Here is a 17,232-nt window from a genome sequence, read left to right as displayed (position 1 = left end):
GTGAGCCCACTACGGCCTTCAAAAAAGACAAATGGCAAAAATACTGCCGGCCCACCAGAACACTAAATAGCGATACTTGCATGAAACGATATAATATTGCGATATTTCCCCCATCTCTACTTCCACATGGACCAATCTTTGCCAGCTGGCTGACTAACAGACATATAGGAAGCAGCCTACATGCAAGATAACTTTGGTCCCAGACAGGTCGCTTTCCTACAACGCTTTGAACTGAAATAACCGTTTACAGATCAAAATGCTAATTCATATTAATAAAAAACTATGTAGCTGCTCAGTCTGCAGAACTGGAAATATAATTATACTTCAGAGTCAATTCATAAAAGTCCATACAGGAGACTTTTTTCAGGTTAGAGCAGCAGTCATTCAAAACGTCTGCTATACTGATCCGAGGGCCCATTATCTTGTTAATTTGTACCATCAAGAGCGGTCTGAGATGCCTCACTTACAAAATCAAGCATTATTCTATGAAAATGGGGGTCATTTTTGACCTGAATCTCTCCTTCATCAATCAAATCAGTAAAATAATGAATTTCTTTTAACCATGACAAGTTCATTCACATTTCTTCTCCCAGTCTTGATTGCTTCGATTCCTTATATTCTTACTGTAATCAGAAAGCCAAAAATCCATCTTTCATCCTCAAAACACAGCTGCCAGGCTGCAAACTCACATTACAGCAGCTTCACTACACTGGCTGACTATAAGGGAAGATTTAAAGATCTCACTGCTTATATTTAAAGGCCTTACATGGCCATGTTTCTGCTTATGTCGTCTCTGTGATCTTACAGGAAATTTTTGGTGACCATGTTTCTGTGGCTCTTCTTGCCTGAGGGTCAAAGGTGTGTTATGTTTGTTTCTCTTCCAAAGTAATTTTAATGCAATAGAACAGAACCTATTTTTATTCTTTAATAACTTCATGACTGTCTTGTGTTTTAAGCTTTTTTTATCCTTTACATTCACTGTTATACAGTCATGGAAAATTATTAGACCACCCTTGTTTTGTTCATTTTAATGCCTGGTACAACTAAAGGTACATTTGTTTGGACACATATAATGATAACAACAAAAATAGCTCATAAGAGTTTAATGTAAGAGCTGATGTCTAGACATTTTCCATGGTTTTCTTAATAAAGATTTTGGTTATTATCAAAAAAAAAAACACACAGAAAATGGCTAGATATCAGCTCTTAAATTAAACTCTTATGAGCTATTTTTGTTGTTCTAAAACTTTTTTCCATGACTGTATTATTAGATTGTGTCTTGGGTTGACTTTTATCTTTTGCCCAATGGTTTAACCTGCTGTATTTGTGTCTGACGGAAGCATGTTGTAAATCACTTTATGTTTTGAAAAGTCCTGACAAAAAAGCAAACAAATGTATGATGACTGTGTAATAGTACTGTAGTTAATTATTTCTAGTTTAATATACTGTACGTAAATAATCAAACAATGCCTTCCTGTGGTTTGTTCACATCACATAACATACCCAAAGCAAAAAAAAAAAGGTTCAGCAGAGGAGAAGATAATTATTGATCAGTAAACGTATTATTTAAAAAGAATTACATTTTCTGGTTCCAGCTCCTCAAATATTATCATTTGCCACAAGGGCTCTGGGAAATCTGGGGGAAATATCAGCTTGATGCACTAACCTTAATATAAATTCAGCACAGGATGTCACTGTTATCTTTTATGTCTACATCAACATGACTTTGTTTATTTTATACCCAACACAGACTGGGCAAGACTAGATGAAAAGAGTGTTTCATGTCTTTAAGTTATAAAAAATTAATGCAGAAATGGCTGCACACTGGTTCTGCTCTCTCATGCACCTGCTACATCCAGTCCAAGCAGTAGAGAAAGCAGTGGAGAGCACAACCGCCCTGCTGATTTTCACTCTAAGCACAAGTTACCTGCAATCACCTGTTATCCCAGGTGAAAATGAGTCTGTATGCCATGGTGAGAATGAATGAGAATGAAAACCAGCAGGAGTCTGAGAGCCAAGCAACAGAACGGTAACCACTATAGAGGGTGAGTTCTTGTTGGAACAAGTCAAAACTTGTCAGAACATACAGTAGGTATGGAATGATTACAAAATGACAAACTAAATAAAAATATATTTAAAAATATAATATGCCGTTAGAGCTGAGGTTTGCACAAGCTACCACTGTTACTCGTCTCAATCAGGCGGCAACCTCCGGGTCTGACCAGTGGGGTAAACCAGGAAGTGCCTTAAGCTGCATTCGACCGAAAATTCCAGCAAGGGGTGCTGACGGCGGCTGCAGAAGCATTTTGGTCCATTCATTTCAATAGAAAACGAGAAAACTTCTCACTTGATAACACTATGGTCTCAATCACTAGTAAAAAATCTTCTTCAAGACAATTTGATGTTAATAGTGTAAATAATGGTCCCACTTAGAAGAAAATAGAAGATAAACAATCGTATGATTTGGGGCGTGCCGTCAGCAGGAGCGAAGAAAAGCAATATGTATCCATGGCAATGTGTCAATAAAGCTATATGTAACATTATATACATATAAAAAAGGGACATTTAACGGTTTGGTTTCATAACTTTGAACCTTTCACTGTATTTTCACTGAATGACAGTTAATTTGAACATATTGTTCATTAAAAAAGTCTTTCAGCGTTTGGTTGGACTAAAAGACATTCCAAGGAGTCGCTGCTCAGTTTTCTGAGGTAAGTAACGAACATTTTGTTTTTGTTTTTTGCCAAAGTTAAAATCCCAGTTAGTGCTAACATGAATTAGCAGCGACTTCTCTCAGTCAGGTTGAGGTGTAGTCCAGATATGGTCTGCTCCCCGTATCGGAAACAAGATGGCGACACAAGATGGCGTAGAGTGTAGCACTGAACTCGATGCCTCAAACGGGCCACAAACCAACGAGTGACGTCACGGTCACTACGTCCAATTTTTATACAGTCCATGGTCACAATACGGTAAAGAGCTCAGTGTATATGGGAAAAAACATGCTACTGTTTAAATACACCAAAATATAATGATGGATAAAACACCTATTGGGAATTAACTGCACCGTATACAAATTTGAAAGCAGCATGTGTCTCAAAACGGGATCGGGGTAACCTTCATAGATTTCACTTAATAACCTTTTGTTTACATCTGGATCACACACTGTGTCTTCACTGAATGTAGTTAAGTAAAAACAGGAGGTTGGTTCAGTATGCTACTGTATTCCCAGGAGAGAAAGGAAGAAAAACCTCCAGTAGAAGTGAGCAGCAGCCTTGTCACACGTGTCACTGACTTGTCACAAAGCTGTTGAAGACACACACACACACACACACACACACACACACACACACACACACACACACTACATAAAGAGACTGTAAAAACCAATATACAGATGGATCAAAAGGAAAAGGAAAAAAAAAAAATCGAGGACTTATTGGGTGTAATACGCCTATATGTAGGGTAGCCTGTGACACCATTAGTTGCCAGGCAACCTGGATCATTCTTCAAATGAAACACCTGCCCTTCATCTGTGAGCCACCTCAGCAGCCTCTTCCTCTCTGTCACACCTGTCGCCCTCTCTCTGTCTCTGTCTGTGTGGCTGGTGGGATTTCAAGGGTGGAGAGCCGGAAAAAGTTGGGACAGAGAGATGAGAATATAAAAGATGAAGCAGGCTAGAGTCTTGAATTAGGTAGCATATGATCCAGAATTTGAACCTACTAGTTTGGACGGGGGCTTTAAACAGTAAATTTCAGAGTTATGAGTTAATATCAGACACATTTGGACTGGAGAATCTGGACTTCCATAGATACCTGCAAGTCAGAGACTATCATAATAAAAAAAAATACACATCAAGGAGGAGAAGGAATACCATTTAATTTTTCTTCTTCTATATTTCATTATGCAAATAAAAATAAAGACAATAAAAAGCTGGTCTCAATAATACATGGAAGTATATATGCCTCTAAAAATCACTCTACGTTATCCATTAAACAAAAATGGGAGAAGGAGTCAGAAACAAAATATAAATATTGAAATATTGGACACTTGCTGTAACTGTTATCTATGAGTAACAGCTACTAATGCACATGGACCATCCATCCCACTTCCTCTATACTAGGCTATGTATTGTGAGCTCATGTTCTGTATAGGTGGAATATGTATGTATACATGTGTTGTGTTGTGTTGTGTTGTGTTGTGTTGTGTTGTGTTGTGTTGTGTTGTGTTGTGTTGTGTTGTGTGTATGTTGGCTGCTGGAACACCTAAATTTCTCTGCTGGGATAAATAAAGTATTTCTTATCTTATCTTATCTTATCTTATCTTATGAGACCTGGATAGAAATATGCAAGGCACAAGCGACCACTGCAAATCATTAGAGAGTTCAGCTGGAAGAATGTAGTGAGATTTTTCATAACTCCTAAAATAACAGCACTGCAAAAAGGCACACAGAGCCTATGTGGAACCTCTATGGCTAACCACTTTCATGTTTTTTGGGCCTGCCCGAAAATCCAGTCATTCTGGGGGGAGGTGTCAACCAAGATAAATAAAATCATAGGGGGGGATTTTGATTTCTCTTTTGTTACCTTATATCTCAGTAAAATTCCGGAAACAGTCCTGCACAAGGACAAATACTTACTGAAGATCCTTGTGGCAAGTAGTAGGAAAGCCATAACCAGAAAGTGGTTGCAACTAGATCCTCCAACATAGGTCAAGTGGCGCGGGATCATTCAAGAAACTTATTGTATGGAGAATATGAAAGATGAAGGATAGATGGAGACTATGAGGTGACGAAGACAATAGAGAATTAGTCGAAATGAATGAGTAAACAAATGCACGAACAACAGGAGCCTTGTATGAGCGGTGAGGACGGATAGATACGGTCAATAGTTGTGTGTCCACGTGATCAGAACAATCATCACCATGTTTCCATTTGGTAATCAGCATAACAATAGCTGCTGTGTGAAAATACTGGACACATAGTAGCCTGGAGACAGAAACACAATCAGCCTTTATTATAAGTATTCTGTCAGCAGCAGTGTGTGTGTGTGTGTGTGTGTGTGTGTGTCTGTTTATGTATGTGTGTCTCTACAGTCTGCCTGTTTCATATGCTGTCGAACGAGCCATTTCATTTCGTAAGACACGCATCACAAAACCCCTGAATGTCCCAAATGCGACACTTACAGCCCGTCAGTGGCTTTATCTCTGTGTGAGTCAATCAATAGAGCCGATCGATGAGAAAAAGCCCTGCAGTCAGGGCAAGAGGAACCGGAGCACATTCTGCCACTCGACTGTAGAGGCCGAGCACAACAATGCCAACACAATAATCACAATAATAACTACTGTAACAACGTCGATGTAACTTTGCCCAACCGCTAAATCTATAGCAGTACATGATGACACTAATAGTGGGGAAAGATTCATGTTCAAAAAGGTAAAAAAAAAAAAATACAACACAAAGCATCTGCAGCTACTGCAGGAGCAACACAAAACATCTGCAACAACATAAGCAACAACTGTGGTTTTACAACAGCAACACATGATGAATATCTGCAATAAAAAAGGCTTAAGGATAATAACACCTATCACAGAAGCAAAAGCAATGACACACACTGCACACACCTCCAGGCTCACACACACAGAATAAAATTCAGCTAAATGGAGTCATGGGAGCACAGTGCCATTTCAGTCTACCTACCTGCACAAAATCACAATGTTTGTTTTTTCGTGATTTAATTTTTGAGCATTTCTGCTTCAGAGAAACAAACACAGGAAAGGCAACATGCAGCAGAGGGCCCTGGGCCACAGACTGGGACCCAGGCGGGTGCTGGAAGGTGTCAGCCCTAATGGGACATGTTCTACCCGCTGAGCTACGAGGGTGTCTGTGTTTGGTTTGGTTTGTTTTGGTTTTTTTCCATAAATGAAAAACAGGATATGAAGGATTCTCCCCTCACTACACTGTGAACTTGTAAAACTTTGAGCTGCGTGAAATTATTTTTTGGGTCTGTCAGTTTGAGCTTCATAAATAATTTACTTCAGTCATCTTCTGTCATTTTAAGATCCCACTTCTCTTTCAGCCTATTCTTCAAATAGTTACTTTTATTCCACATACGGTAGATGCCACTACTGGATGCTCTCTCTCTGAATACTACCATGTTTGTAGGGGGGAAATAATATAAGAAACCAGATACTGGGTCATTTTCACATTCATGCACAATATGAAAATATTGTATTTATTTATACAGCAACCTATGCCCTTTAACCTCAAAATGTGTGTGTGTGTGTGTGTGTGTGTGTGTGTGTGTGTGTGTGTGTGTGTGTGTTTGTGTGTGTGTGTGTGTGATAAATAAGAAATATATAAGAATGGATGAATGATGAAGAAAGGACAAGCCCAGAAAAAGAGAGCAAACCATGACAAATAAATAAATTATTATTATTATTATTATTATTATTATTATTATTATTAATAATAATAATAATAATAATAATAATAATAATAATAATAATAAAGTTAATTTAAGTAGAAAAACACAGTGAAAAAATATATGAATTAATTAAAAATAATAAAATAAAGATCCAAGAAAAAAAAGGGGGGGGGGCACCAATGCTACTACTGATAACTATAACAATATTTATATTATTAATAATAATATTACTACTACTACTAATAATAATAATAGTCCAGGGGGCTCATCTAAGATCTGAGATGCATTGTGTTCAATGCCGATCAGTCCACAATTCTTCAATGCTTGAATTTTGGGTGCATTAACACCTACTTTCATGTGGTTAAGCACTTTCCGATTGCAATGTGATCACCCAGAATGCATTTTAAAGCCAAGTGTAGAGTGTCAGAGATAATAGCCTTCTGTGCTTTTCGTATTGCAACAACGACCCTGTATCTGTGCAACTTCAGACACAAAGAAAGGCACACACAGGTCGCCTGCAAAAACAAATGAGCTAAAATTTACACATAGTAAAACAGATGTAGCCGTTCACACTGAAATCACAATGACCTTCAAACAAAGCCGTAAACACATTCAAGCATTATAGTGTCACACAAGAACAACAAGACTTAAACACAAACGTCACAAAGACTGAAAGTGCTAAAGCCGGATGTCAAACCTGAATTTCTGTATGCAATCTCTGTGGCAGATTACGCCACGTTTATTTAAGGTTATTCACGCCTCAAGCTATAAGTAACAACAACGCACACACACACACATACACACACACACCTCTACTGCCTATCAATGAGGTCTTGTCACACAAACGGAGGGGTGCTTGATACGGTTTTCTAATTAAACCAAAGCTCTGTGTCCCAAACACAGCTGCCTTACCTCCCACCTTAATCTCTCCAGGGAGCACGCACACACACACACACACACACACACACACACATACAATCCAGTTTTAGACACAGACAGAAGCACCTTAAAAAACACTCACATGCACAGTAGAGGTTGTCCGTTGGGTTTCCGACAACAACACAAATGTGCCTATACACACATGCAGACACACTTGTAAGTTCTATACACTGACACACTTGTAAATATACACAAGCCTGCATGCATACACATAGATACACACACACACACACACACACACACACACAGAAACACCTGTCTGTGGCAACAGTCCATAGAGATAAGAAGGCTGACAGGAGCTGCTGGAGCCAAAGCTGGGAACCATGGGAGCTGTCAGGCTCATTTCCCCGAGACACCTCCAGGCTCACACACACACACACACACACACACACACACACACACAGACACACACACTTGTGATGATATTGTATTGACTTAAATTCACTCCCTGGAGCTGTACTCTTACCATGGCTGTCACTTTATCAACACATTCCACAGACCTCAGCCCTGTAACTCTAAACCTGCTCTAGCTTTAAACCTAAACCTGAAACATATGAAACCTTAAATTCAACCTAACTGTAATCCTAGCCTCCGTCTTTAAAATAACACTTCCTAATAAGGTGTGAGAAACTGTCATCACAAGTGACCAGCTGGCCAGGTTTTCTATTCTTGTGTCGAACCCACAATAGAAACAGCAGAGACGGCATGACAATCTCACAAAGTTTCTAAATCAACACTGCAGAAGCACACATGCACACACACACACACACACACGCACACACACACACACACACACACACACTCACTCCTGCAGATCAATATGGTGAAATAAATGTTTTGAGGGAATTTATATTGGGAAAAAAGGTGCTGTTTCAGCATTGCAATGTGTGGTGATGGACTGGCTGGAAGAGAGTTATTCCATTTCATGTAGAGGAAAACTTTATTTTGTTTGATAACATTTATGCAGTAAGATAACTAAAATATTAACAAACACATTAACAAAAGAGCTCAATCACAGCTGCAGTGCAGGACTACAAGTGTGATGCATATACAGTCATGGAAACAATTATTAGACCACCCTTTTTCTTCAATTTCTTGTTCATTTTAATGCCTGGTACAACTAAAGGCACATTTTTTGGACAAATATAATGTTAACAACAAAAATAGCATAAGAGTTGAATTTAAGAGTTGATATCTAGACATTTTCCATGGTTTTCTTGATAATAACCAATATCACTATCAAGAAAACCATGGAAAATTTCTAGATATCAACTCTGAAATTAAACTCTTATCAGCTATTTTTGTTGTTATCATTAACGTTGTCCAAACAAATGTACCTTTAGTTGTACCAGGCATTAAAATAAACAAGAAATTGAAGAAAAACAAGGATGGTCTAATAATTTTTTCCATGACTGTATGCTCACTTCACTCTTCTGTGATACAGTTTGCCAGAGCCGTAATGAAGACCTTTATTGTCTTTCGATGATGAAACCTGTTGTATGTCCGAATGTCTCATTGTGGAACTTCTTTAATCGGTGAAAATGTAAAAGTTAGTGCTCTAATTTAAGTACTTCTATATGTACGTCATACACCTGCAGCTACAGTATAATACTCCCAATGGCACCATTACTTTATGCAAACTATCGTACTCCCAGCTTTGGTTCCATATGCATCTCAATGAGGGAGCACATTAGTATATGATATGCACAGATCTCATTTAATATCTAATAATTAATAAAAGGCTATTCATACGGCACATCACTTGAAGCACTGGGTGACCACAAGGATTTATATTATCTTCAGAAAATCACTGGTAGATTACACGGCAAACCAAGGAGAACGTTTAGTTAAAGCTAATGATGAAACAGATTTCCACTCTGTTAATGATCGGGACAGTTGTTTTACATCTCATTATATACAGATTACAATGCATTTAACATTAATGTTAAACAGCTTGTTGCCGTCACCAAATTAATGCATCCATCTCCTTCCTCTGGCTTAAATACACACACTGAGTAAAATATGAGTCTTGTTATGGCATTTATTGAGTGCAGTTGAATGAATTTGGTGCAGTAACGTAGCTTAAGTCCCCAAACCACTCTGAGCCATGTAGCCATGTTTTTATTTGGATTTTCTTCTTGATTCCACTTGAATAGAATAGAGACTTTCTTACAGTCCTGCTTTCATCCCATACGCCTCCAAAAATGTTGTGATTTTTAACCACTGCTCCTTCTGCTGCATTGAACAGTTCATTACAAGTGTAACTACTGGGTGAAACAAATTAGATTTAACATCAAGTTTCCAATTGTTTTAATTCTTTTCACATTTATAGCTCATTTGCTCCAGTCCGAATCAGTTGATGAGTTTGTAAACTTGTGTGTGAGTGTGACTAAGAACACCTCATCAAAGGGTCTCGGTGCGTTTGTTTTGTGCCGAACCCGAGTGTGATTACCAATGTTGCCACAGTTACTTTGAAAAAGTAATCTGATTACTGATTACTCCTTTAAAAAGTAACTTTGTTACTTTACTAAGTTCTTGATTTTAAAAGTAACTAAGTTAGATTACAAGTTATTTTATTAGTTACATTCAGCAGCTGCCTTGTTGACTCTAATGTGGATCTACTGATCCAGTGGAGCATTACTCCCATGCAGCTTCTGTTGTTAGCTGTCCAAATGTTTGTAGTAGTTGACACAAAGTCGACCTCAGCGCAGCCTTCAGATTTCTCTCCATCTCTGCATTCTCCTCATACTCCAGGTAAGAAGAAAAAGATGTTCTGTGAGGCAGCATTGATAGTAGGGATCTTGTTTATAATGGCACAAAACGAGGGCGAGTCAACGGTGTTTAAGGGCTGCATTTCCTCTACAACATACTGACCGACCAACTTATTCAACTCTCCCCCACTTGTAGTTTTGAACCGAAGTCCAGTTTTGGTAGTTTGGAGGCTGGGGGACCTCTTTGCTTGGCACCAGGTGGGACATGCTCCTTTAGTGTGGCTGTGCCATGCTGCCACTCTAAATGTTTTTTTAAAATTGGACGTATTTTTAAAGGTAGATAACACGTTGCCGCCAGCACAGAGTGTACAACGAACCTTGAATGTTTCCATCTTTTGCTGACACAAAGTCAAAGTAATGGCTGTATTTACAGCCGCAAAACACCTATCTCTCTCCTCCCTCCATTGTTTACGTTTGTGTCGCGGTAGCATACTACACATGAGTTGACCTCCTCATGTGGAAACGTGATTTGTCATGTAGCCTGCGTCACCCCAAGAAGAAAAAAAATATATATGTATGAAAATGACAAAAATAGTAACTAAATACTGGTTTGGAAATAGCAACGTGTTAGACTACTCATTACTGAAAAAAAGTAGTCCGATTAGCGTGACTAAGTAGCACGTTAGTGGCATTACTTCTGATAACTACAACCCCGATTACAAAAAAGTTGGGAAATGGAAAATGGTGTAAAATACCCTTAGATACTGAACATCACTATTACACAGAGTCAAAAAATATGCTATCTAGAATAGATGTATTAAATACTTGAAAATGGCCATAGATGTGAATGGGTGTAGTCAGCCTCTCACCTATTGAGAGCTGAGATTGAGTCCAGCCCCCTGAAACCCTGTGATGGATCAGAAGGTATGGAAAATGGATAGATGGTGGTGTGTGCACGTGTGTGTGACTCAGGATGGGCGGGGCGATTAATGTGCAGATGTGACCTTCACAACTATCTTGACTGGTTCTGTTCAAGCTGTACTTTTTCAAGTACACATTAACATCAAGAGCAGTAAAGGAGTAAGTGGAGCAGGGTTAGGGAGGTCTGAAAGCAGCACTTTATTTGCATTTGAGGTCATCACTCAACCTCAATGCCACTGAAGTCCACTGAGTCTTCTGAATAATTTGATGATACTAGGTTTCTGTTTCAGTATGTGACTACAATCTTTTTTAGCTATGTTTTGGAGAAAGTTTAGTCCTTCAGATCGGTACATCAGAGCCACAGCAGTATCAGAGTGCTTTCTCTTTGCAATCAGAAACAAAAAACTCCACTCGTTAATTTATCAAAACTGCTAAATGTATCAACAAAGCTTAATCTCTATCATAAACATATACAGTGGTGATGCTGGGACGAAAACTTCACTCTTGCTGATCAAATCATTTTTAACAGTTGACATCTCTCTTCTCTCACACTCGTGACCTTTGACCTTTTTATTATAAGGACAGAGTTTTGTTTTTTGACACAGTTGCTCATCTTTCGTAATGATGATTCAGCTGGAAGAGCTTCACAGGGTCTGAGCTCTGCCAGTCGCCCTAATAATATTCATGCAGAAATTTCATGGGAGCATGCAACCGAATATTCTTTCAGTTCTGTATTTAAAAAAACGAATTACATGCTCAATTTGGAGGAACTGGAGGACAAGAGTTTTTGCCATGAATGTGCACAGCTTTTCAATTATTTTTTTTTTATTCTACATATTAATTGGAGTGTAGCAACAGTGGTGACAGTGATGGTGATGCGCTTATCGTCACAGCCCGAGAATCAGGGGTTTGAATATACAGTCATGGAAAAAATTATTAAACCACCCATTTTCTTCAATTTCTTGTTCATTTAATGTCTGGTACAACTAAAGGTACATTTGTTTGGACAAATATAATGATAACAACAAAAATAGCTCATAAGAGTATTTAAGTTAAGTTAAGTTAAGTTAAGTTAAGTTAAGTTAAGTTTAATTTAAGACCTGATAGCAAGACATTTTCCATGGCTTTCTTGATAATAACCAGAATCATTATGAAGAAAACCATGGAAAATGTCTAGATATTTTTCCATGACTGTATATGTCATACTGACTACTCTACATATGATTCTGGACTCAGATACAGGTAGGGCTGCACAATTTGGAGAAATTATCTAATTGCAATTATCTTAATACTGACACCAAAAACATAAAATACACAATAGTCAATCCTATCCAAACCTATGCTAATAATAAATGGCCTATACTATAATATCCTATATCTAAATTCCTGAGCTAATGGGACCAGACTGTTCGAGCTTGTTGAAAGGGAACATCCAAATTGTGAACAAACTGCTGGCACATAAAAAATAACAGAAGATAAACCAATACGAATAAGGGAGGTGGGATATGGACCAAAAGTAATCCCTGTATAGGCTATTTAGGCTGAATATCTGTAAATGATATATATCCTGATATTTTTGTCGCAAAGTGAGAGCAAATGTTCAGTCAAAGTCAAATATGACATGTTTAGTTTTATTGAATCAAAGCTAACTAAGATATGCTAACTAACTTTTGCATCATCAATGATCTCCGGGCTCTCGCAAAACAGAAGGAAGCTAATCATGGTTCATCTGAGCCCAAATAGAGGCAACCCAAAGCTGCAATTAGTAGGCTGTGACATCTCTGCAGCATGACAATACTCTTTTTACACATATTTTACCTTTAACAAATATAGTGCATCCTCCAATGTGGATATTGCACTCGTCCATATTGCAATTTTGATCAGTTCTGAATAATTGTGCATTGGAATGGGATCTACACTCAGGCAAGATACAGGAAATCGAAATGCAGATAAATCAGTAAATAGAAGGCTTTTAAGATAAATGTCTCTGTTGAAGCACACACATTGTGTATTTACACAAACACATAAGCACATGCAAAAGCATCCAAACACAAGTCACAATGGTTCCTTTCTGCTTTCTCTTTGCTTTCACTTTATCTCCTTCTTCCCTCTCTGTCTCTTTTTCTCTCTCTCTCTCCCTCTCTCTGAATATTTTAGTATTGATGAGCCCATTACTGATGATAACACAGTGCAACGTCAGCATCCCTTCTCTCTCTTTCCCACTCACACACACACACACACAAGTGCACAAAAGTACACAGCAGCAGGAGAGTTGTAACCTGATTCCTGTGCGTGTGTGTGTGTGTGTGTGTTTCAGCAGGAGGCTGGGGGATCTGACTTACTGGCGTCAATCCAGTAAATTGCAATATTTTTCAGGCTAAAGACTGTGCCTATGCACACTCATAAACACATTCAAATACAGATTAAAGAGGCGATGGTTGGTGGCTGCTATAATGAAGCAAGATGATAAATGAAGTGCATTTAATATGAACGTGTCCTCCTCAAAGGGCTGTTCAGAGCATCACAAAGACAGAGCATCAAACATTGCAAACCGAGGGTGAATGGATGGAGGTCTGAGTTTAGACAGAATACACGGATGTGGTTCTGAAACCGTAGAACTTGGTCAATATGTGTGATGAATAGCTGTAATCCAGGACTCAAGAAAACCACCACAATGACGGAAACACAAAAGGCTGTGGATGTTGCTCTAGCTGGGATTTATTTGGACCACAATGCTCGCCCACAACATGGGGCACCTCCCAACAGGTACAGGCTTGACATCTGCTGTTGTGTATTTCATGGCTGTATCACACTTCATGACCCGAACTGATCACTGAGTCTCTGAGACAAAGCGACTCCAGCTTGAGGGGAGCAGGTGAGGCCAGCTACTGAAACTAATTGTATGTCAGAGACCACTGACGTCCACCTGGCAGATTCATTATCCCTCCACAACTCTGGTTATTTTCTCCTAGACTGGCCAACAAACGCCCAATGTAAGAAGCTTAGTCTTCTCCCCACAAGCACTGGTGAGGTGAATAAAAGCCATTATCCCTCAATGATTTCCCACATTGGATTTAAACTAATAATGAAGGAGGGAGCGCATTAGATGAGGATTTTCAACTATGAGACAAAAAGGGGGTGAAACTTGATATGAGGGAGCTGTCTCTAATATTTTGAGCAATCAGCGTATAATGGCAACACAATGTTATTAACTGAAAATAATGCTCTTTCAGCTATGATGGGGGGGGGGGGGGGGGGATGTTTATAGCATAAAAAAGCAGACTATAGGCATCAAGACAAGTCCTGAGGGAAGCTTATATACAGTATGTGCATGCTGTTTGATCAGCAGCGCAGCAGCACATGCATCACTTAATTTGAGAGCCGGCGTTGTGTGTTTACATGGCAAACTTTAATTTCACATAAAAGAAAGCTGTTTCAATACCAGGAGGACTTCCTTATTAGCTAACATTTAGCTGAACGCCGAGTGTGGCCCTGACATTTAAAAGTTCACCAGACAGCTGGTGCTGAGAGAAGTCACGACAAACACACACGGACTGAACGACAACACCACAGCTAATGGTCCTGACAATAACCACGGAGTTTAACGTACATCCCTCCACGATGTTCTCAGCATACAGTAAAGACTAGAAGCTTCGCAAAGACAGCATGCAACACAGGGCTGCTTTATTGCATTAATAATGATCGTGTCAACCTCCTTTGATCCATGGCACATATTTGCTGTTCTGTGAAAACCACTTATCACTAAAATGTCAACTTTTCATGAACAAGGAAAACAGCCTCAGGGTCAAGAATGAACATTAAAGCTGAAAAACAGACGGGTTTTAAGCTCTGAGATGAGGCATCTTTTTGGTTTCAAAGGAGAAAATTGCACATAAAGGGCAAGTTTATTTAAAAACTTGAAAATCATCAAGTATTCTAATAAGGCACTCTTAATAAGAGGCTGACAAAGACAATATTATTAATGGTTAATAAAAAAAACAACCTTTGGATAAACAGGGTGGGAAGAATCTCCATGGCAGTCACAAATATAATCACTTATAGTTGTATAAATGTATGATAAGTTGGCAATAAACATGTTTTGGTCCAGTTTCTGTGCAGCCCAATGCCACATGGTAAGTCTAATAGCAACCAGCGTCCTAGCAACCCAAAAGCTTTTCTCCTTAAAGGCTTATTACTGATCTATAAACCATTCGTAGACTACTTTTTTAACCATTAATCAAGTGATTAGTTACAGAGTATAATCCTTATAAAGTGGTACTATATAAGGTTTTTACTCTGGCTGTGTGTGGGCAAGAATCTGTCGATTCCAATTAATTGCGATATTACAATATTTTAGATCAAATTTGCATAAAATATGGGTAAAAATGTTTTTCCTTTCTCATCATAGCCCTATATTTTAGTACCAATTTATTACACTTTTAATTTTGTAAAAGAACGACAGAGGAAAAATGTATTAGAAAGGTATGTAATGTATATATTACACTATACACTATACTATACTAAACGTATTTGCAGATTTTATTTCTTGTATACATTAATATTGTGATGATTTGAGTGAATAAATTTGAAAACTTTTCCGTCAGAGTGCCACAAACCACACTTTAAGCAGTTGTTTTAAGTGTAAATGACTCAAAATTAATATGATTAAGTAGTAAATACATATCAAATTGCTGAATGTAAAATTAAGGCAACGTTCTGTTTTTTTACAGTAAAAAAATGTGTTTAATGTAAAGAAAATGGTTTAAAAAAAAGACATTTACCATCATATAAAGATATTTTTAAAGACATACATATATTACATATGTATTTTAATAAAGATGTTGACTGTATATTATCTGTATTTTTAAAAGACATTATCTGTAAAATAACTTATGGTTGTTTACTGCTATTTGAAGTGTTTGGCAACTTTTGCTGCCAGATTTTTTTTTGTTTGTTTGTTTTTGTTTTTTTACAGAGTACCAGATCACTGTGAAGTTATGTTATATCTTGGCAGATAAAAAGGCACCATAAGGTCAACAAACTCTCAGTAGAGCAGACTGTTCACTATGAGAACATTTTAGTGATGTTCCAGTGTGATGGAGGTAAACTACTGACACGGTTTGTACTGACAGCCACCTGCACGGTTCACCTGGGGTGTTCCTCGCCGCTGTCAGCGGGGATGATGACACCCAGCAGGTCACACTCACTCTACTCCAGCACCAGTCTGGATTTGGCTCCACGCTCGGCGCCATGTGTCTCGCTCAGTTTGCGCGCTGTATGTAGTAAGTGGCACGGAACACACAACACACACACACAGTATCCCCAACATACATTATCAGATACACTTACATCTCGGAGGACGGCGGCTGGCTACGGCAGAGGAGCGCGTGTCCGCACGCTTGTCCCATCGCGCATCCTGCCTCGCGCCTTCCCCGGTTAACCCAAACAGCTGCAGTCAGGAGGACCTCGAGGGGGGAGGGAAGGAGGAGGAGGAGGAGGAGGTGGGAGGAGAGCTGCCTGTGTGTAGGGGGGAGGGTGGGGGGGTGACGGAGGATAGACGATGGATGGATAGAAAGATGGTTGGGTGTGTGCTCCTCGCGCTTTCTTTACCCCTGCGTCTGCCTCGCTCCGGTCTGCTCTCCGCTGCTCGTCTCCTCTCGAGCTCTGACAGCGCGCGGGGATTGGTCGGGACCCGGTAACTGATACTCGAGCTGTGGTGAGCGAGGATATAACGGCTGAGAGAGAGAGGGGGGGGGGGGGGGGGGGGGGGTGAGAGAGAAAGAGAGAGAGAAAGACGGTACTTTAACGCCACATGGACACATCAACAGTCCATCACGCGTCAGTCATACCGGAGCACGTCACTCCCCTGCGTGCACCGCTGACCAAACATCTTCCTCGGGTAATGCCTGCTCTCCCATGAGTATTAACTCATCCGTGAAAAAATCCAAGTCGTGTTGTGAAAATGCAACTTTCACGGTGTATCTTCACACCTCAGCTGCGCATTTTTCACACACAACTCCCACCACGCTCACTCCTTCTTCTTCTTGCTCCATATATCTACTGTAACTCTGAGACAGTGTGCACTTGTCTGCTGTCCCAAACAGAGGAGATGTTATCGGCCTGTGCTGGCAGGGTTTCACTATAAAACCACATGTTGCACTCTAATCCAGTGTGGGACACAGGTCTCAAGGTCCAACGCTGATCTTCTGCCTTATATGGCCCTCCCAGTACACACAAGG

At 39.3% G+C, this 17,232-nt stretch overlaps 1 protein-coding gene across 2 annotated transcripts in view; it reads right to left on the bottom strand.

Moving 5' to 3' along the window:
* LOC131970546 (cGMP-dependent 3',5'-cyclic phosphodiesterase) overlaps positions 1-16,701 on the bottom strand; it is a 223,692-nt gene extending 206,991 nt beyond the window's left edge. For both annotated transcript variants that reach the window (XM_059331965.1, XM_059331967.1), the window contains exon 1: positions 16,343-16,701. In XM_059331965.1, the coding sequence (XP_059187948.1) occupies positions 16,343-16,401 (59 nt within the window). In that variant the 5' untranslated portion in view covers positions 16,402-16,701. The remainder of the gene's footprint in view (positions 1-16,342) is intronic.
* Positions 16,702-17,232: the final 531 nt, after the last annotated feature.

Source organism: Centropristis striata, chromosome 4, assembly GCF_030273125.1.
Source record: "Centropristis striata isolate RG_2023a ecotype Rhode Island chromosome 4, C.striata_1.0, whole genome shotgun sequence".
Lineage (NCBI taxonomy): Eukaryota > Metazoa > Chordata > Actinopteri > Perciformes > Serranidae > Centropristis > Centropristis striata.
The sequence above is the reverse complement of the archived record's forward strand: the minus strand, read 5'-3'. Positions and strand labels throughout refer to the sequence as shown.